Source organism: Thunnus maccoyii, chromosome 15 (genome assembly GCF_910596095.1).
Source record: "Thunnus maccoyii chromosome 15, fThuMac1.1, whole genome shotgun sequence".
NCBI lineage: Eukaryota > Metazoa > Chordata > Actinopteri > Scombriformes > Scombridae > Thunnus > Thunnus maccoyii.
Window position 1 is genome coordinate 16,328,032 of NC_056547.1, and position 22,903 is coordinate 16,350,934.

The following is a 22,903-nucleotide window of genomic DNA, read 5'->3' on the forward strand; positions in this document are numbered from 1 at the left end:
GGCCCCTGAAGATAAACTAATTTTCCATTTATTAATTGCCAGCAGCAGGATAAAATTACACGGGTCTGTTTCATGTAATCTGCATTAGTGAACAAGCTCTTTCTCTCAAGTTTTGTGATGATGAAGCTGTACGTCCACGATAATGTTCCTTTTAGGAGGCCTCAGGGGTCGGATATGGGAAGATGTTTTATTGGAAGTTAGTGAAGTAAGAATATTAGAACACAAACACACACACACACACACACACACACAGCTGCACATACAGTGGCGCACACAAACCAACATATGAAACTCATTTATCAGAATTCACTTACCAATCCATTAACCATCCCACCATGTCTCCTGTGTCACATGTATCATGCATTTTAACATGTCTTTCTCTAACACACACGCACACACACACACACACACACACACACACACACACACACACACATACACTCAGCGTGTGTTAATTATAGCCATAATAAGCACTTGGAAACAAAGTTTGATAAGACCACTAATGACAAATGTGATTTGGGAAATTCCCTTTCTTACTCCCTCTCATACATCACATCTTAATTATTAGTCCTCTAATGTGTTTTTCTGAGATTTACTCTTTCATATTTCAAGAAAGACAAAGCACCGTGTAATTATTGTCTGTCACTGTTGCCATGGAGATAATATCTACAGTCACATGATGGCCTCCCAAGGTGACCAGGAAGTGGTTTTACGGCGTCGTCAGACTGGGGGTTATGGGTAAAAGTGGCAGTTGTGTGCACGGCTTCGTCCCCTGATTTATGTGGAGGCTGTAATGACATCATATTCAACTGTGGAGAGGGTAATAAACTAGACATCAGCTAATGGAGGCTGAGGCTGTTTCTTTGTTAACCAGCGCTCTCTTCTCTTCTTTTCTCTTCTCTTCTCTTCTCTTCTCTTCTCTTCTCTTCTCTTCTCTTCTCTTCTCTTCTCTTCTCTTCTCTTCTCTTCTCTTCTCTTCTCTTCTCCACTCAAGCAAAGCAACCTCTCTGTTTTATAAGTAAATACTCTTTTAGTAGCTCCCACATTGATTTTGAAGCTATAATTTATTTACAAGGAAATTATCGACAATGAGACTCTGTACACAACATTTACTACAGTGCAAAATTACTGAGCAATACACTAATTGTCCCATGGCTATATGCATAAGTGGTATTGTATGTATGAATGTTTTGCTATTGATATAAATATCTGTGGTCAACATTATCCAGCTTGTTACTGACTCACTGTTCTGGTACCAATTAATTGAAATTGGAAAAAAAAAAATTCTTGTTCACAATAAAAAAATATACCATGTTATTTTTAAACAGAAGGAAGATGAGGATCAGTTATTAGAAAGCAAAATTTAGGAGAAAGTTCTTTTTTTTTCATAAATTAAAGATCCACGACATTTGTTGGTGAAATTTATCACAGATGTATGAAGAAATCTACCCGGTGAACTTTGTTTTGTTTGTTTTATCAATATTGTGCACAATTGACCATGAGCTCTCTGATACTGAAACTGATCTTTTAGCCTAGTTAGCTTCTTTAACTCATAGTTTGCAAACAGAGACCCTAAACCCTCGCTAGCAGCCCAGAGACATACTGCCTACCTGCCTGCATATGCATCTCAAGTTTGTGTCTCCACCTCAGCAGAGGAGACCAGGTAGCGGTGATGGTCTTCACACTGCAGTCGGATGTTTTTCAGCACACTGAATGAATAATTTTTAATGATGTTGGCTGACACCGATCAGCACACAACCAGAAACTCTCCTCTGTGAATCCTATTTGAGTCTCTTTTTTTGACAAGTGACAAGCAATTCCAGCATTTTCAACTCTTGGAGGTGCATGAAACTCTGTCAGTAGCTCATCAGTCCAAATAATGAACAACTGCTCTGAAAAATATCTGGTATTTATTTTTGTAGGAGCATTTCAATTTAATATATATAATTTTTTGAGTCTTCTAGTCCTCTTAGATACATCTGTTAGTTTGGCACATCTGGATTTTGGGCCTCAACCCTCCTTTTTTTTCTAGATGTGCTCAAGCTCAAGTCAATTTGGATGGAGAGCATCTGTGCCTTAAAGCCATTCGAAAAATAAATATCAGGAGTCACGTTTGGGCTTCGGGTGCACCACTCAACAAGTTTCACACTGTTGTTTTTAAGCCTCCCCAGTGTTGTTTTTGAATTTATACTGCGGGGTTCATGAACTGCTTGAGCACAAATTGCTGGCCTAGTGAAAGTGTGTGACGCTCTGAGAAGGTTCCTCACAAGAATCTCTTTGTGGTTCCTGTTTTGTTTTTTTTTCCCCCACCATGTTTTACAGTAGGATGTTGTGCCACTGCAAGATGACTGATGAGTTAATTTAATGAGATCCTCTTTTCTCTTAACCTTTGACATGTTTTTTTTCTCTTTTGCAAGCACCAGAAATTCTGTCATAGGCTGTTTTTTCCTGCTTTACTTCTCCTGCTGTAGTTCTGTCACAGGGTTGAGACACATCCTGTGGTCCTGTGGTCACTTTCCTGATCACTTTTCTGGTTTTTCTTTTCTTTTCTTTTAGCTGAGTTGTGTCACTTAAGGAGATTCAAGACAGATAAACTCCCAGTGTGTTCAAACATAAGTGTGTTATGTCAAATGCAATTCAACATTTCTCCTCCTTTATTTACAAATTGTTGAATCAGCACTCATTTGAGCCACAATCAGCCAATGCACAAATCAGATGTTTATTGAACTCAGCTCCTGTTCTTGACATCGAGACCAACGGCTCAGACTAAATGGGAATTTTTAGAATATGTTTAATTATTTTCAACACCAGCAGATGAGTCTTGGCTTTAATTTGAACCATGTAGAACAAATCCACATGTTTGCATCTTCTCAACGACTTTGGATGCATTTATGCTGCCTTTAGCTTTTACTTCAGATTCAGTCTAAATGCACTTTAAGAAGAGGAATTCTGGACGAACACACTTTCTTGAGGGCAAATAGTGACCTCAATTTTAAAGACCTAATTAACATTTGGACAGAAATGATTTTTTGTACATGCTATTTAATGCTTCAACATGACATGAAAAGAGAAATTACACTTACAGTACCAGTCAAAAGTTTTCCCACTTTTGACTGGTACTGTAAGTGTCCATAGTAGATGAGTGTCAGTACAGACAAAAGTGTTTTTCTCACAGATTTTGCATAACTTGTACGATCCTTTATCCTCTCATTACTAAGTGGGCATTTATTTATGATTTGACAATTCCTGGAAAAGTAAGACAGGTTGTTTATTTCAACAGTTTCCTGTACTGGATGTATACCAATTAAGATCTAGTATAGCCTACTGTTTGATCTCAGAGGCTGTGAAAACTTAGTGATGGCTGATGTCGTGTTTTTTTTTTTAAGGCAGCAGGATATTTCCTCATTGTAATAGAGTTGACTTTGATCATTTGGCTTCCACACACCATCAAAGTCTTGCTCGCTAAGGGACAATACACACACACACACAGAGAGCTTGTTACATTAATAGTGTGAATGTATTATAGGTATACAGTCAGTAATAAAGCTATTGACATCTCTTTGATCACGGGGATTGCCTCTCTCTGAAGGATACATGGGAGAGGATTAAGACGCCTGTCTTCTAGTGTGCATTTGGTGAGCACTAATGAGAAGAGAAAAATATGTGTATTCTATGTCGTCATATGGACGGTTAGTGTGTGTACTGTAGCGCTTAGCTGATGTTCATAATACAGGCTTTAGGAATCAAACACAAGACCCCCATCAGTCTAGTTTAGCATAACACTAGTTAAGCGTTTTGTTTTGTAAAGCAGCATATTTAGCTGTTGGCTGTTGATTTTTCTAATGGCGTCTTTAACTGTCTCTCTGGATGATTGCATCAGTCGCCCACAAAGGATAAAAAATAAAAACTTCAACTTGTAATTAGCAGCTTATGTCGCAGTCAGTGCAGCAGTATTCAGAGCTGAGAGAAATGAGTTCAAGCTGCTTTCTGTCTAGAAACATCTGGTTCAGGGAACGGAAGAAGAGTCACTGTTTTTTTAGTATTACACACCTTGTGTCCAAACGTGTTTATTGTGTCGCCTGTTAAAATCCACATATGAAAAGCAGCATGCAGTACTTTGAGCTTTAAACCTGTGAGTTCATCAAATGTTTTCTTTCTCAGTGTGATAATGTAGTGTCAGCAGATGACACTCAGTAAAGATCTCTTCTTTTTCTTCTTCTTTTTTTTTTTTTTTGACAGACGGTCTGAAGAAGAAGTAGACATGGACAAGGTGACGGCTGCCATGGTACTGACAAGTCTCTCTACCAGCCCACTGGTCAGGAGTCCACCTGTCAAAGTCAGCGGTGAGTATCTCAACTACTAAACAACAGATAAAGACCCTCTGACACAACAGGCTTTAGCTGATATATGTTAAAAATCACAGGTTTTAATTAATATTAAGCTTTAATGTATCTGATCTCTAATAAAGCAGACGTGTTATAAAAAGTTAACACTTACAAAAAAGCAGCTCTGCCTAAGCATATAATGTCTACGTTCTGCTATACACTGACTTTTCATTCCCTCACAGCTGTTATCTTGTGAACGCACATGGAAGCTGAACTTGATAAATTACCGCCACCTGCTGTGCTTTAGGATTCTCTCATCAAGAGTTTTGCAAATCCACAGAAAAAGCACAATAGAGTCTGGATCTCTGCCACACGACACAGTGGCGGAAATCCAAAGTGCCCCGTAACTGCCATCACACGCAGCTGCTTAGATAGTCTGTGCAACCAACCGACCGCCCATTCAACCGAGCACACATGCAGCCAACCCTCCAACCACCACGCACGTGTTATCACAGTCACACATACGCATGAAGTCAAATGTTAAATGTAAATCACATACATCATGCACACGCGCACAAAGTGGATTTTAAATACCAACTGTACAGTTTCGTCTTAATGTACTCATACAGATGTCGCACCCATAAACACATGTTGGAGATAACACAATGTGCATTTACATCAGTACACACAGTAGGTTCTCATGCATACTTCTAGTAAAGCTTAGTGCTACTTTTTTCCTCATAATGACTGTTCAAAGGAATCCATCCATGTAAAGGTGTTTTTTTTTAATAATTAAAAATGTCATTAGCACTTCATTCAATCATAATATTTACTTTTCTTCACCACAAAACAAAAACACATATCAGAGCAGCGTTCTTATTATTGGGGAGCCACTTCCTCTTTTATGTAAAACACTGCGCTGAAGTAAAGAAAGAAGCAGAGTGGAGAGGCACCCCACTAAGAAGCAGCCTCACTAAACCAAACAAACTGGGTCTTTCAGTCGGGCTCACTCACTCCGTCACACACAAACAAACCGAAACGCACACTCGCACACACACAAACAAGTACACACTACAAAGTTTCCCCCAGCCTCCATCCTGACAAAGTGAGATGCCTTTTGTAGTTGATATTTAAAGGAAACGTTTCTTTGATCTAAAAAAACAAGACCTTGGCATCGTCTGTGCGGAATCACATAACGGAAAAGTAACATTTATTTTCTTGTGTCACACTCAACAACAGTGTTGAGAGCCTGTTTTGTGTGAAATGCAAATAAAGCTGTCTGAACTTAATTGAATGTCTTGATCTCCCATCATTGACAGAGCAACACCCGCGTTTTTTTCTGCAATTGTATCATCTACAAATACGACTAAAGAAGCTGGATTTATTTTATAATTTACTCTTGCTCTTTTTATCCTCCCCTTTTGTTCTCAACTCCCCTCCACCCCTGCACCTCACCCCTCTCCTCTTTCTCCTCAGAGTGTCTGAGCGGTTCCTGGAAGGACAACGGTTCAGCCGGCCCCTTCACCCCGTCTAGCAACAGCTCCTCAGGAGGCTACTGGAGCTGGTCCGCCCCCAGTGACCAGTCCAACCCTTCTACACCTTCTCCTCCGCTCTCCGCAGACAGCTTCAAGCCCTTCCGTGTGCCCAGCCTGGGCGGCGTGGGGCCCGGCCCCGCAGGGCCCGAAGACCCCAGCCTGGATGAGCAGGATGGCAGCAGCCTGCTTTTCGATGAGCCCATCCCTCGCAAGCGCAAGGTGAATACTGTGGACCACGTTAAATTGTTAAATGGAGGGGCCAGTTTTGCTAATGTATGCTGAAAATGATCTTCTGTGAATTAGTTAGTGAATTAACTCCCATGAATGAAAAATAAATAAGCATGCACACAAAAATTATTCTTACAATTTCTAGGAGCTAAATATGAAAATGCAGTTTGCTTGTGACAACAATGTGCGTCCACACTGAAACACCACACTAGGGCTTATTTTCATTATCGATTAACCTGTCAAGTATTTTCTTGATTAGTCGTTTGGTCTATGAAATGTCAGAAAATGGTGAAAAATGTTTCCCAAAGCCCGACCAACAGTCCACAACCCAAAGATATTCAGTTTATTATCAGAGAGGTCTAAAGAAACCTGAAAATATTCACATTTAAGAAGGTAGAACAAGAGAATGAGTGATTAATTATTATCTAAATAGTTGGGGATTAATGTTCTGCTGATCAGCTAATCAGTTAATCGACTAATTGTTGCAGCTCTACAGCAAACAATAGTGAATGTCTCTTTTTCTTCATCCTTTTTGTTGTATTTTTTCTTTTTGTTATTTTTGTCAAACCACAACATTGCTCATGACAGCCATCATCTGGTAAGGAGTGGGACAGACAGCCACTTGTTCTGCTGAGTCTCAGCTTTTTCTGAATGAACTGATTGAGAATAAAATAGTGATTTGATTGGGGATCATTAATACTACCAATCAGGCAAACAGTTATTCCTGAGTGGCTCTGCTGAGACGTCAATCAAATCAATATATTATGACAAAAACACAGATCTTGACAGCACCTGTATTGTATAGTTAGCCATATAGCCAAACATTGTTTTCCAATAGGTTTGTTTTCTTGCCCACACCAAAACCTGAGATCAGTGTTTTCAGATTTGTACAGTTTTTTTAAAAGTTCATTGTTGGAATGTGAAAATGTAGAAAAAAGAAAAGAAAAGAAAATGTCATGGAGTTTGCTTTAACTCAGGCTGAAATTTCATATTAAACTGGCCACATACATTTTCAATCTGAACAGTTTCTAAGAAACAAAAATTGTAGCCCGGAGGGGTTTTGAAACACTCACAGCAGTACTGTGAATATTTCTTTTATTACTGTATGAAGCTGACATGGATTCACACATTAAAGCAGTTGAAAAGTGAACCCCAGCAGTTCCTCTGATAACAGGGAGATCTCTCAGTAAGAAAAAGGTCAAGAACTTGTCTTGAAGATGTTGTCAGATGTATTTGAGCCGGTTGATTCTCTTCTCCGGCAAGCTGTGTTATTAACCAGTGAGGTCATGCATGTAGTTTAGACTCTCACTGACTGATACAAGACATACAACCTCTCGCTACTGTAGAGGTTTTGTCTTTGTTGTGAATACTCACACACACTCTTTCTTTCTCATTCATCATTTCAACTCGTCTCATCTCTACACACAACTGACAGCTCATCACATGCACAGCTCAGTGTCACTCTCATTATATTTTCAGATATATATTGCTTTGCTCTCCCTCCCTCCCTCTTTGTCTCTCTCTCTTTATCAGTGCTCTTACTTGTCAGAATCATCCATCCATCCCTCCTTTCACTCTTCCATCCCCACTTCCTCTCTTCCTGTCCCCTGTACCCTCTCCCCTCACTCTGTATGTCCTCCCCAGACATTTAGCTCTCAGCCTTTCAAATGCAGCCGCTCAGCATCGGCAGTAATGATTTTAATACCCGCTACAGCAAACATAAAGATCCTGCTGGCCTCGTCTCTCCTCTCCAAATCGATAGAGACTCTTGAGTGAGCTCCACATACTGTATTAATTGGGGACTTATCACAAAGGAGGGCATGGAGAAGGAGACATTTAGATGTTGGTTGGAGGGAGAAAAAAGGTGGTTGTGGATGACGGATTTGGAGGAAAAAGTGAGAGAATGGAGAGAAAAATAGCCTTACGAAAAGCTTGGATGACGATGTAGTTGACTTACATGAACACACACACACACACACACTATATGTGTAATGCCAAGGTTTCATGTGAAATTATCTACTCGCTCGTCCTGTGCTCTCGCTTCTCTCTTGGCAAGACAATACTGTTTGGAGCTCCCCATTTAATTAACTGTGAAATGCCTCTTTAAAGGGAATAACACACACACACACAGAGACACACACACACACACACACGCACACAAAGGGGTTTTGTTACCCAAAGACAAAACAGTGCATGGGGGACCGATGATTGTTGTGTGTGCTTGCATTTCTGAAAGGAGGAAGAGAAAAAAAATTTTTTTTGTCAAAATTAAATCAGCCCCCTCAACAATAGTTTGATAGACGGGCCTTTAAGACCATTTCTAATGGCTTGGAGTGGGGAAGCAGGAGGGCAGAGAGAACGCTCACTGGGATTTTCACTCCATGAAAAACAATGTAAAGCCTCTCAGGGAGGCCTGTGGTATAATTACAGTATTCAGATAAAAGATGCAGGAGCATTGCTAGCTCACAACAAGTCTTTGTGTCTTTAGCTCATGAGCTACAGAAGGTCCCATCAAAATGAGAAATTATTAAATCTGTACACACGTTTACTCAATTCTTCCCAGTTGTGCAAAAATGTCACTATGCTGTTGATGCTGCTACACTAAATCTTAAACTGAAAAAAGTAGAGGAGAGGAAGAGCCTTAATTATACTGAGTGATCAAAATGCATATGTCATATGTTGTGCAGTCTTACCCTGGAGGGAAACACAAGATGTATCTGTAGCTCTGTAACACAGAGACTGTTGAGTTGAATGTTTGAGTAAAAAGACGACAGCTTATCTGCGCTCTTTTGTGGTGTCAAAGATGGCGGTGGCCGATGAGAAAAGTCTGTACAAGTACAGTAACAAAACAATGGTGTCATACTGTACTGTAATAGCAAATGTTCATTTTCAGAGATCAATTAGCTCGGGGTCCACATGTGTCCCTGTCGACATGACAACATTTCTCATGCAATCTGACTGTAGCTGCTGTCTGTTATGTGTTCTCTGCAGAACTCCATGAAGGTGATGTTCAAGTGCCTGTGGAAGAACTGCGGCAAGGTGCTGAGTACTGCTGCCGGCATCCAGAGACACATTCGCACCATCCACCTTGGGTAAGACACCAACGAACACACACACACACACACACACACACAGGCCACTCTGAGCCTCCAGAACGTCTGTGTCACTTTCCCTCCGACTCCCTCCAGCATCATTGTCAAAACAGCAGATTAATGGCTGATGGGCCACAGTAACATGTCCTGCTCTGGGGGGAGATGAGATGAAAATGAGCGAGGCGGAGAACAATGATATTGGATGGATCACACATTCATACTGACATTCAATTAAACTGAGGCCACTCTTTCCTACAGTGATTAACTGCAGATGACACGTTTTGTTGGTTGGAGGAATGACGTTAATGCTGAACCGGGGCAGAGGTCATGTGTGATTGTATCGACACGTTTTGCTTTACGTGGAGTAATCTGCATTTCATTCTGTTTTTCCTCCCTCCGTCATCCCTCAGGCGTAACTGCGACTCGGACTGCAGTGACGGCGAGGAGGACTTCTACTACACCGAGATCAAGCTCAACACGGACTCAGTGGCCGATGGGCTGAGCAGCCTGTCCCCTGTGTCGCCCTCCGTCCTCTCTCCCCCTCCTCCTCCCCCTTCTCCTCTCCCTTCTCTCGGCCAGCTGCCGGACTCCCACAGACCCCCGCAGTCCTCTGACACCAAGGAGCCTCACGTCGGCGGCACCACCCCGCTCAGCCGCTCTGCGCCCAGCGCGCTCTACCTCATCCACGCGGACCATGCCTACCAGGTGAGCGCATGCAGGAAGCAGAGGAAGTGTCCGCATGTACACACAAACACACACACACACACAAGAGCAAGATTGAGATCGATATACACAACACACGGGCTCAAACTCAACGTGAAGATAAAAGATCGATGCACTCTCCTAATCAATGTGCTCGCTTCTGGTCACACACCATAACACACTTATCAGGCCACACACACACACACACATAAAATTTACACACTCTTTCTCTGCCTTACTGTCTCACACACACAGCTATCAGGGTCCTCATTATGCTGATTATGTGTCTCAGTGTTTACAAAAAACAAATGATCACAGCGGATTGTTGTCCTTCGCTCCAGCTGTGCTAACAGTTGTCATACCGACACGCAGCAGCAGATGTGGATATTTAATTGTAGGTGGAATAATGACACAATTCATCTAAGTTTTAAATACTATATATCAGAATAATTAATGCTGCGAGTGACACCAGCTCTTCAGTCATGTCAATCTGTGAGTCTGAGCTTTGTTGTAGGGTTACATGTTTTACCAACAACGTAAATATTAGTGGTAAGGTGAAGAGCTTTGTTCAATATGAGATACCTAAAGTCTGCTCTCAAAAACTTCCTGAGTCATTTACTGCTTAAAACATACCAAAGTTTTTCAGGACAGGATCAATGTGAGGCTCGCTTATATCCACAAATTAGTGTGATGAATTTTAAGGAGCAAAGTTTCTCTAAAATTACCCGGCGCGTACCTGATGTTCACATAAAGAACTGTCAAAGAGGTGTCCTTCTTTTAAATAACGGTATTTGCACAACCATAGAAACACAGAGCCTCCTAATTTCTTCTAAACCTCAGCAATAATAATAATACATTCTATGTGAAACACGGTTTTCATTAAAAATGAGGCAGACAGTATAGTAAACCAAGCAGGAAATGAAAAAATATGAAAATACAGCGACTTGCAAATAAGACCTTGGTGAACTCAAATGTGATTATGAGCCAATAGCAGAAATACATTATTCCACATAAGTTGCTCCATTTGAGTAGGAGCCGAAAATATTACCATATCAACCTTTGACCTCTTCCTCCAGGCCACGGCTCCTGTGTCCATCCCGTCCAGCAGCAGCAACTCGGCCAGCTCAGCCTCCACCAGCTTCACTCCCACCAACAGCTCCAGCTTTAGCATCTCCTGGCAGTCACCGCCCGTCACTTTCACCGGGACCACGGTGAGGAAACGTTAACACACACGAAAGACCAAGAGTTTAGTTGTCAGTTCTCCACATAAATTGTTCCATTTAAGTTCTCATAATGACATTCGTGTCTGCCCTCTGCAGGTGTCTCCCAGTAAAAGCCTGGGCTTCGGTGAACAGCGCTCGCAGACCATAGCCGTCCTCTCATCCCCACCCAGAGCCACCACCGCCCTCAGGTATCTGACATTTCCTTGTAGCTTTAATGAAAGCGCATATTGAGATATTACCAAGAAACAGCTCATACTTAAGCCAGTGCATCTAATAGGATTTTCTACTTAGAATTGACCTTACTGAGTGAAAATCACCTCATGTGGTTGAGATGAAAAATGGAATATTGACTTTCACAAATGAGCTCAATGGCTCTTAATTAAAAACAAGTCATGATTAGTTCTGATTTGCGTAATCCGCTTCAATAAGGAACCAAGCTGCTTCACATATTATGATTCATTGTTGTCATTATTTACTACATCGGGACACAAATGAACATGGATGGGCTCAATCAGAGATAGAGTTGTCTGGTAATGGTCATTAAGCTTCAGTTAAAATACTGATGAAAAACATCATCAGGGGCAAAGTTTAAAACTTAAAAACAAAGCGTTCATATCTGAGAGGTCTGTTATGTTTTTTTCTCTTGTTCTCCAGTCGGAAGGTGCGTGGCGAGGGGAAGAAGTGCCGTAAGGTTTACGGGATGGAGAACCGCGACATGTGGTGCACTGCCTGCCGCTGGAAAAAAGCCTGCCAGAGATTCACCGACTGAGTGTACCCTGCCAACGCAAACGGCGCGCCACGCCACCGGGCACTGCTGCCTTTCGCCAGAGAAAGGGGGGAGGGGCATCATTTTGCATGCATTTGGTTTTCTTCAGCTCAAAATCGCAACAACTCCGGCTCCGCCCCCTCAGCTCCACTGAACCATTCCAGCTGTGGAGGGAACCAAATGACGGCAGAGTCACCTTTTACATTGCCGTCCAGGATTCCCAGTACTGCCTCGCCATTCCCTTCATTCCCAGTTTTGGGAAACCCCAGTGCAGCTAAACAGTGTAAAGAAAAAAAATAGATCTAAGATTTTCTGCTGTTTTTATGTTGGGTTCAGTGTTGCATCTTTCTATGTTTTGTAAAGCTCTGGTTTTTAAATGGAAAGTCTAGTCAAAGAAGGGGTCCAGAAAAAAAAGGCCAAAACCTTTTTTGTGTGTTTTGTCAAAAGAAAAAAAAAAATCTTCACTTTTTTTATCCAAAAGAAGAACGGACCTCTTTGCTGAAGTTTTTGAAGAAAGTTATGAAAAAAGCATGGAGGTTCGCTCGCTGTTTTTTGTTCTTCCTTCAACTTGTTCATCTCTTGTTTTTGTTTCTGGACTATTTGAGGTGATCTTTTATCACCAACATCACAACCTCTCCCGGTTCCTCACCTGTTCTTCACTCCTGACAGCTCAGGGGGAATGTACGGCAGAGCAGGGAAGGACGGGTTGAGAGGTAGAGAGAAAAAGAGGAAGAGGGAGACACAAGGTGAATGATCAATGCAAAAAAAAAAGATACAATTTACAGTCAGGGAAAGCAGACGGACCATGCCAGTGATGTATCACATGAAACCGCAAAAGCATTCACACACACACACACACGCACACACACATACACATACAGACACACACACGTGTCATAACAGAAGACAGGAACTGTTTTCTATGTCATTTTTTTATCAAGTTGATCCATTTTCTTTGTTTTATCAGGGATGTGATTCTACAGAAAGCAAAAACCAGCAGCTAAAACTTGGGGTTATATTGTATACAGCACTATCTCAACAGCTTCTCTCTTTCATTATACATGACAACTTTGCAACCAAAAACTCCTTTATCTTGTTCTTAATGTTTTTGGTTTTTGTTAAGGTGCCATGTTTACTGTTGTTGATGTAGTTTTCTTTTTCTATCTCTTTTGTTTGTTCGGCAAAACCAAGACTGTTTACCTACCACCTGCTAAAGAAGGTGTGTTAAAAGACCTTCCTGACAGCACTGGAAGCATGAAGCCAGCGGTGTGCGAGGCCATAAAAAGATAAAGATCTTTCACTACATACAGAGAGACAGATTGCCCTCCTCCTCAACCAACTTTTACGACCTTCCCAAAGGGAACAAAATAACTTTGTGTTTACGTTCGCCGTAGAGGCGCAGCTTGATGATCAGCTAACCAAAGGAGGGGGGCTCAAAACCAAAAGTGAGGCACTTGCACTGTATGTGTGTATCTAAGCACTTGGTATATTTGATAATGCCTGTGGTTACTTCTAGAGAGTTGAAAATGTTACTTATCTTCCACTATGCCCTCTCCATTTCCAACTTAACTGGTTATAAAAAGAAGTAACAACATAAAAAAAACCAGACTTGGTGACCACCGTTTTTTTTGATCCATTATTTACTCCAAGAGTTTTGGATGAGGGTGGAAAAATTTATAACTTGACTGACTTGATTAGGTCACTACTTTGTTTAATGTGCATTGCACACTTCATTCACTTGGCAACATGCAAGCAAAGCTTTGGTTTGGACTTTTTGAGTCCCTGTGATCTGCACGTATCCTTGTGACTGAGTGTGATTGGTAAAAAAAATAATGCGGTTATCTGAATGTTTCTATTTTAATTCCAGCCTCGTAGACGGCTCAAAGGCAGGAAGCAAAAATCACAAAGCCAAATAGTTCACAGATGTTTGCTTTGTGGTGAACGGTGGACCAACGGTTTTGTCACCTGAGGCTGCATTCTGCTTTATTACAATGTTCTGAAATGAATAGAAATGCTTTGTGTTCGGTTTAAGACAGATGTTTCTTCCAACTTGTATCTGCATTTACTCTCTGAATTATATGAAACTAGTTTGAATGCACGCAGAAATCTTTATTGGCATTTCTGTCACTCGCACAGGATCATTTAACACGAGAATTATTCAAAACCAACACCAGCTAATAAACTCACACGCTCGCTTGTTTGATAAACAGGACTTCCGCACCTGAAAATCGTAGCTTTGTTATGTTTGCCCACCTGTTTCTATCTCTGTCTTTTTTTTTTTTTTTTTTTTTCCTTTTTGGTCTGTTTATGTATATATGTAGTTCTTGTATTTTATGACTTTTGTCATTACATTTGCCACCTTATGAACAAGACAGGTTCAAGTATGATATCGCGTAAGGAAATAATGTACCGTTCAACCTTTTCGGGCTACTATTGTTTTGAATATAGGGATAGCCTTAAAGTCACTTTTTGAGAATAATCATTGTGCTTCTTCTATGTCATTACATTGATATTTCAGTAAGAAATATTTAGATTATGTCAAAAATAATTAGCCATTGTATTATGTGAACGTATTATTGTTTGAAAATAAGACAAATCTATATATACGTAAAGAAAAAACATGTTGGAGTTTAAATTCAAAGCAAAAAAGACATTGATTTGGCTGTTTTAATTTTTTTTTTTCATATATATGAATATAAATATATACTGTTTATGAATTTTGTTTTCATGTTCTGCTGAAGGAAATTTTTGTGGCTATTGTAACTGCAGGAGGGAGCCCAGGCATGATTTTCAGTGCAAGCCAAGCTTGTTATGCTCTTTTCAGCGAGTGTGACCCGCACACTCCCGCCTGGAGCTCCTTCACGTCACGCTCCCCGCTGCTGCTGCTGCTGCTTAGTGGTCGAAAACCACAGTTGATTAAAACCTTTATCTTATTTCCAATTCTCCTCTCCCAGTGTCACGCAGGCCCACTTGCAATTAGTGTGATTGACATCTCGGCATGTTTGCGCCAATGTGTGTGTGCTCGCACGCTTTTCTGTGTGTGTGTGAACATGGAAGGAGCCCCGGGCAAAGTATGCAGGCTGCCACTGAAGCGCGGCGCTCTGCCCGCCCCTCCGAGCATTACTCTCCTGAGGAGTCACACACCTTTATCAAATGGCCTGTGGTGTTTCTCTGTCAGGTTGCGTGCAGGTTCAAATCTTCTGCAAGGCTCCTGACAAACACTTTGGGGTTCGAGGATGTTTTTGTTTGTCCAGACCACAGCGGCTAGACGTGGCTGATGTGTTTTTTTTTTTTGGTTTTATTTGTAACTGTGTGCACTTCCCTCTGCCCTTTGTCCATCATTGTGGTGCTTCATGTTTGTGTTTGGACTGCCTCCTCCATTGACGTGTGGGAAAAATCTGGCAGCCAATCAGATTCTGCCAAGGTTCTGTCCAGGAACAAGTCCCCAGTTCAGATTATCCAGAGGCTGCTGGCAAGACTGAATGTTCAAAGTGGCAGCTAATATTAAAAGAAGCTCTCTCTGGATTCTAAGTCAGTGTTGCGTCGCTCAAATAATGAAATTTGACCAAAATAAGATCATCTCACACCCGTGTTTAGGGTTAAATCCAAATTACCTCAAAAGTCCAGCATATCTGCCACCATATTTCTTAAACCTGTCCATCCTCGTAGATCTGCATGACATTAAGCAACTGTGGGATTTGTTTGTGGACTGTGGCCTGGCTTGCATTGTTGTGCTGAGAACATCTTGGTCTCATTTAACTGCAAATGGCGCAAAGAAGTCTCAGCATGAAGGTGCTCTCAGAGACACTCAGCCCAGGTCTGTCTTCGCACACTGTACGCAGTCACACCGGTGCTGTGCCCTCGGCGGGGGAGAAATGGAGGTGCTATATTTGCATTGCAGTGCTGTTTCTCCCATGTGTCCTCTCATCTATTAACTCCATTTTGTACACATTGTTATGCTGTAGAACATGAAAATAAAAACACCCTGCCTCAAGTCTACCGAGTGTCCAGACACAAGTTAGTGAGTGCGTCATCCCGAAACCTCTGTTCTGGTTTTATTTGGGTGCTGATCACTGAATCTCAATGTGTTGAAAGTACTTTCATTATTCCTTCAACAATAAAACATCACATTTCAGTCTTGACTTAAGAGACAACAGTTGGCAAAACACTCAAGGTCCATTTTCTGGCTTGTTTTGGAGCTTTCATAAAGGGATGCAAATAATTATTTTCATTAGTGAATAATCTGCAGAATATTTTCTCATGAAATATGAAATGCAATCTCAAATGTCTTGTTTTGTCCCGACCAACAGTTCACAACCCAAAGATATTCAGTTACTATCATAGAGGACTAAAGACACCAGAAAACAATCACAATCAAGAAGCTGGAACCAGAGAATTTAACTCAAAGTGATTAATTTTCTAATAATTAATCAACTAATTGTTGCAGGTCTACTTTCAACTGTATCACGCTGGTCTTCATCAACAGATTGAGTTTGCCCAGTTGCCATGAAACTAGATTTTCAAGCTTTGCATGATTGCAAACAGAATCTACTGAGGGAGGACCATGTGATATGGTTGAAAGGTCCAGAACAAGCAAGTAAGTGGACCTTGAGTTAAAAATGTTATGAACTGATATCCAAAATGAATAAACATGTCACACCTTGTTTTAAGTGCAGCACCTGCAGTTACATTTCTGTGCAAAATTGCACTTTTTTCCCCCCCTAAATTGTAATCAATAAACATTTTCATTTTAACGATATTGCAGTATTGGGAATCTAAAACTTTAAATTCTTATCCAACAGATGAACACATTGTTAGGGGATATTTTTCCTCCATATGGGCAAAACTGAGATCATGACACTAATCTTTTTATTTCCAAACTGACACCCTAATGATGTCAAACGTGCCATATAGTAGCATCCTCCTGGTCTTATCATCTAACTTATTCATATCAGAGCAGAGCTGAGCTCTCAGCTCTGCAACCTGAGGGGAACGAGCAGCTAAAACAGGCTGCCATTACAAACGTGTTCGCACAGCAGAATTAAAACTGGAATCAAAGAGCCACAATAGGCGGTCTTGTTGCTCTAGTGAGAGTGATATGAATACTTATGAGGACTTTTTTTTTTTTTTCTCGATTGGAGCGGCTGGTCTGGCTTTTGTTCTCCAATGTGTTTACCCCCCCCCCCCTCCACTGCCGCCTAATAAAGGGCTGAGCATTCAGCCGTGATTTATAAGCTGAATAAAACAAGATAGCATTATTCTGCTTACGGAAGGTATAAAAATCAACTCTCGTGAGTTATGAGGGACCCTCAATGTATATCTACTCAAACACACACACACACACACACACACACACACACACATGTCCATGTCCAGCTTATCTACTGAGCAGTGATGGTTTTAACAGCAGTTCATGTGTTGACAGTTTTATAAGCATCCCTGGTTTATGTACCTGATCCTTACTGCGATCATAAATACATGACAAGACTTGTTTGTGACAAGAGGCTGACACTTATTATAACTTATATCACCCACATATATGCTACAATATATACAGATTAAGCTGCAGTACAGTATATCTAAGCTACAGTATCAGTGTGTATCAGTATATTGACTTTAATGCTCTCAAAACTCCTTCTAGTTTCTGGCTTTCAGTCAGCAGAAGTCAAAATGACAAGTTGTGCCTTTACTGAAGAGGCTTCCCCTTCCTTCTGTGGTTGCAGATTAGCTGGCCGCACACACACTTATCACTTATCACTGGTGATAAAACATGTGAGCAGATGTGTGTTATCTGCCCTGCAGAAATGCCACTTAACAATAGGCTGCCAGCAAGTGGCACTCTGTGTGTGTGAAGTCAGAAGTCTTGTGGAAAAAATGAATTTATGTGCACAGTTCAGTAGTCATAGCATCGCCTTGCATGACCCTTAAAGATGCAATATATGACATTCAGCCCCACTAGATGTCAGCAAACAACTATTTGCTATGTAAAGATATAGTGGAGTCCTGAGCAGAGAAAGAAGTCACACTCCCTCTGTGTGTGTTGTTATCCGAGATTCTTTGTTCTTTGTTTTGGAAGCCAGTCCGGCCACATGTGCATGTTAACGCTTGTGAGTCCCTCCCTGCATCCATCTTCAACATGGTGGCCGGGTCACAGTTTGTCATATTACAGCTAAACAGTAAAACTAAAATATGTTTCTGAAAACATTTGAGGTGAGAAATAGGCAATGCAGTAACAGATTATTGATCCATATTTGATCAGCACTGCCTAGTTTGACAGTTTGTTACGTGAGCTGTGTGTTCAGATGCTTTCTTTTTTTGTCCAACTTTATTGAGTAAACAACGCATTTGTTTTGGTCTGAGATGCTGTTGCTCTAGTGCGCCATCTAGTGGGGCTGAATGTTGTATATTGCACCTTTAAGTATAGACTGAGTAGCAGTGTGTCCAACCGTAGGGCTAGTTTCCATGACAACCATGCTGACCGGCCGGGTATGCGTTATTATCCGCAGCCAGTGCCGGGGCTGGGCAGTGTTGTCAATAAAGAGGAGGGGTCCTCCATCCTTCATTCATTCTGAAATGAGTAAGAGGAGGAGGAGGGTGGAGAAGTGGGTGAAATGGCTTCTGTAAACACTTTGTGGGTTTCCCCTCCAACATTAATGATAAGAGAAGTCATTAGTCTGCGTTTCCAGGAGCTGCGTCACCCTGACTGTGGAGGAATATAGGAGCAGGGGTGGACTACCATTAGGCAGGATATGAAAAATATTGAATTTAACTACTACTCTAACTCATTGTACCTCAAAACAACTTACAAAAGGCCCCCAAAGCACTTAAAAAAATATGCAACTTACTTACTGTGTACTTATTCTTCTACTTCAGAAGAGAACATTGTACCACTACATTTACCTGACAGATAAATGTCACTGGTTATGTTGCAGATTATACTCACAAAATATAGCAATTAGAATATGATGCATTATAGTTTGAATTAAAAGCTCCACCTCGAACACATGTTAAGTAAATTTAGGTACATTGTGCTAATAATTCCTCTCTTTCACTCTTCACTTTAAGTAAAAATTTGAATGCAGGAAAACAGTTTTAAGTACTTTTTCTACTAAGTTAGAGAAAGGGTGAAAAAAAAAGCAAGACAGCATTTATCTTGAGCCCCCAAATCACTAAATCTGCCCCTGTGTAGGAGTCCTGAATGTGCCTTGATGAGCTCACAGTAGAGTTTCCAGAGTGGACCTCACCAGTCGCCACGTTATGTCTGGAAACTCTGTGTGTTGGGCCACAGAAATGGTGATGGAATGTCTCTGGTGCTGGCTAGTCTGAGTTCTGCTTTCTATACCTGTAATAATTCAAACATTTGTCATATAAAGAACTGTTCTGTGAGTTTGGCCCTTCTTGGCTCCAGAAAGGAACTTTTAAGGTCTAAGAGTGACTTTTCTACTCTTTGCTGTAACTTGTAAACATTTTTTTTTTCTTTTTTCAGATGATGATACTGTGTTTCAACGTGTTTTCTCTTTCTTTGTTTTCCCAAACATGGCTCCTCTCTTCCCCTTTTGCACAAGGGCTTGTAGATAAATGTATGTAAAAAAAAATTGCTGTTGTGTGGTGCGATCTAGAAGATGTTTGGGAAATCAAGGGAGCCTCGTTCAGCAAAACAGCATGTGAAACAGTCGGCGAGATGATCCGTTCTTAGTGCGGAGCTGCCAAGTGATTTCCACAGGAACTTCAATAAGGCCTCATTTGCTTTCTGTGTGAAGGTGTTGGCAGATAGAGCAAAGAAAAACACTCTCATCAGCCTGAATTCTATTATTGAATTCAATCAATTAGAGTATTAACTGAAAAAAAGATTAAAGACTCGTTATTTCAGGGTGTTTAAGCCACAGCTCCTTCAGTTTAAAGTGAATATGCAACTCTGGATCATCTCATTGGCTGTTTTATCCGTTGTGATTACAATCATGTGGACCTCAAGAACTCAATGACTGTCGCACTGGATTTTTACACACTTTTTTCAAACAGTATATATACTATGCTCTGGTCTAACTGTATTTTTTAATACTTGCATGTGCATGCAAACAAGGAAATGATGGACTTTATATAAATGTTCTCTCTTTGTGCTGTGTTGTCCATGATAGAGGTTGAGAGCAGCCAGTGTCGCCTCTTTTATATTCTTCAAACAGTCAAATTGAACTTATTTAAAAGTTAAGAAAAAAAGAAATCCTTCTCACATGTTTTTAAATCTAGATACAAACTGTTTGAAAGTACCTGTAACTCCCTGCCGGCACAGACCAATTTGTCTCCATCCTGGTTGTGTGTATTAACAGTTCGGTGGTCCTGGGAGAGTCTGGCAGGATGCTTGTGGAAGATGGATCACTAGAGGAGGCTGTGCACTAAAGCCCTCAGCTCAGAGTGAGTGTTGCAGTGATGGGCTCAGTGCCAGCTGGAGTTATGAACAAGTCTGAAATGTGAATTATGAGTTCCTCCACCTGCATCCCCTCCCGCCTCCCCCCGACCCTCTGACAGCTTGACTGAAAACACACAGAGATTTAAAAGGATGATATTTAATACATGTAGTAAACTTTATTGTTGGCTGTCTCCTCTAATTGGCCACTAAACGTAGTGATTAGGGTAAAAAACGTTTCCCTAAATCATCTTAACATTTCCGATGACTTCAGTTGGCAGTGGCTGCTCTCCACCCCGTCTTGGCCGATACAGTATGTTGCGTTTTATATCCTTTTGAAGCCTCTAAATGTAAATGTTTGATATGTGTTTCCAGACTGTAAACTAAACCATCGCTGCAACACATTGTCCTTCTCCAGATCTGTTCATGGACGGCGCATTAGGTGACACAGCTGGGTTGTAAAATGTTCACCTTTTTCTAGCATAAACAGGGATAATGGTTGAGGGGAGGCTGCGCTGAGGTGCTCAGGAGGATCTCATTTCATGAACAGGGTCAGTCCAGCTGTTGATTCAAAGTATTAAGGGATTTTAAAGGAGTCGTTCAACATTTCAGGGAAATTTCTTTAGTAGCTTCCTTGCTGAGAATGAGATGAGAAGATTGATCCCCTTCTGCTCTTGGCCAGGACCGGTAACTACTTGGAGTGCTGGTTGCCTGGCAACTGCTCAAAGCCAAGAAATAGTCTGGTAGATAACCCCCTCCTAAAATGGTGAAGTGTCTTTTTCAAAACAAGCAAGATAATAACACTTTGCCCTGGCTGTAGATCCCCATGCAGTGAGCCATAATGGCTGCTACAGGCTGCTAGTTTCTGTGTTGACTTTCGTTCAGACTCAGAGACAAATGTTTGAAATGATTCATGTCAAATCGTGTTTATCTAAAAAGCTGCGGGAAGCTTGTACAACTTACCCTGATATACGTTTTGTGTGTTTTGTCCTCCTTTCCCCAAATCTCTATAGGCCTAACAGAGTCAGCCTGGTCTCACTGAATTGCGTATGAATAACGCCAATTTCTTAAGTCATTTCGTGTGTTATGACTACACATTTTTTGCTTTTCATGTGTCATTTCACACCATTAAGGTTGTAAATTCAGTTGCCAAAAACAACCTATAGTTATGTTTGAGTGACAGGGGGAGTGATGCATTTCAGATGACCTCAATATAATGTGACTTTATTTTCTTTTATAAGGTGATTTTGGCTTATTAGCAGTTAAAGTCGCAGCAGCAGCAGGAGAGCGCCGTTCAAGATCACCAACCGGACATCCTTACTGTCACGTTTTTACCACATTTTACTGATTATTTTAACCCAAACCATGATCTTTCCCTAACCCTAACCAAGTGTTTTTTGTGCCTAAACCAAACCAACAGTGTTGAATGACACATGAAAAGATTAAAATGCGTAGACATGACACATGAAATGTCCATAAAAGTGATGTGCTATTTATACCCCATCCCATGAGATGCAAAGTTAGTACGACCCATAGAGCCACAATTGTCACATTTATTGGAAATACATTAGGTTTAAATAAACCACAATTTCCTTTTAATTAATTAGCGTTAAAGGACCAGTGCGTAGAATTTAGTGGCATCTAGTAGAACTGACCTGGCAGAAACGGAATATAATATTCATAAGTATGTTTTAATTAGTGTATAATCACCTGAAAATAAGAATTGTTGTGTTTTCGTTACCTTAGAATGAGCCCTTTATATCTACGTAGGTAGTGGGTCCTCTTCCACAGAGCCCACCATGTTGCACTGCCATGTTTCTACAGTAGCCCAGAATGGACAAACCAAACACTGGCTCTAGAGAGGGCCTTTTGCATTTTTTGCGAGTTTCACAGCCACTGTAGGTTCTCCTACATGCTTTGAAGGAGGGGGTGAGGGAAGGGGTACTCAGTTGGTTGCAATCTGCAACCTCACCACTAGATGCCACTAAATCCTACACGCTGGTCCTTTAAAGGTGCTGGTTTTATTGCTCTTCCACAGAGCCAGGCTAACTTTCTACCTGTTTTCAGTTTTGTGCTAAGCTAAGCTAACCGGCTGCTGGCTGTAGCTTCATATTTTCTGCACACACAAGTGATCTCACTCTTCGCATCTGACTCTCAGCAAGAAAGCAAATAATCAGACTATTTCCCCAAATGTCAAACTATTCCCTCAATGTCTTACCTTCTTATGTGGCATTCAGGTGAACAGCCAGTGCATGTCAAGAGGGCAAAGTATTTCAAACCATTTGAAATACATTTTTTACACATGCAAGATCATTACAGTATAAACCTGTAAACCTGGTGAATCTCATCACCAGCCTGTTTTCAACAGTTGGGATGAAAAGCAGATGTTGTCCTGTGCCAATGTTCTGCACCGCACTGCTGTGATCCTGCTAAATTTGTCTCCTCCAATCAGTATCATTTACTCCAAATTTCCGACCCTGAAACAACAACCCCAACAGAGGAGCGTTTCATTTCGCTGAAGGTTGAGGAATTATTTACAACTCCAGAGTGCTCTGATATCTCAAACTCTGTCAGCTTTAATACGAATACATGTCTCCCAACCGCTATCCTTACCCACTCTGCTTGTTTTAT

General features: G+C 41.1%; 1 protein-coding gene across 2 annotated transcripts in view; it reads left to right on the plus strand.

The window, feature by feature from the left end:
* Positions 1-15,870, plus strand: part of znf704 (zinc finger protein 704) — a 53,198-nt gene extending 37,328 nt beyond the window's left edge. For both annotated transcript variants that reach the window (XM_042435794.1, XM_042435793.1), the window contains exons 3-9: positions 4,240-4,343; positions 5,802-6,079; positions 9,080-9,180; positions 9,591-9,885; positions 10,959-11,093; positions 11,202-11,293; positions 11,760-15,870. In XM_042435794.1, coding sequence (XP_042291728.1) covers positions 4,240-4,343; positions 5,802-6,079; positions 9,080-9,180; positions 9,591-9,885; positions 10,959-11,093; positions 11,202-11,293; positions 11,760-11,874 — 1,120 coding nt within the window. In that variant the 3' untranslated portion in view covers positions 11,875-15,870. The remainder of the gene's footprint in view (positions 1-4,239; positions 4,344-5,801; positions 6,080-9,079; positions 9,181-9,590; positions 9,886-10,958; positions 11,094-11,201; positions 11,294-11,759) is intronic.
* The last annotated feature ends 7,033 nt before the right edge of the window (positions 15,871-22,903 follow it).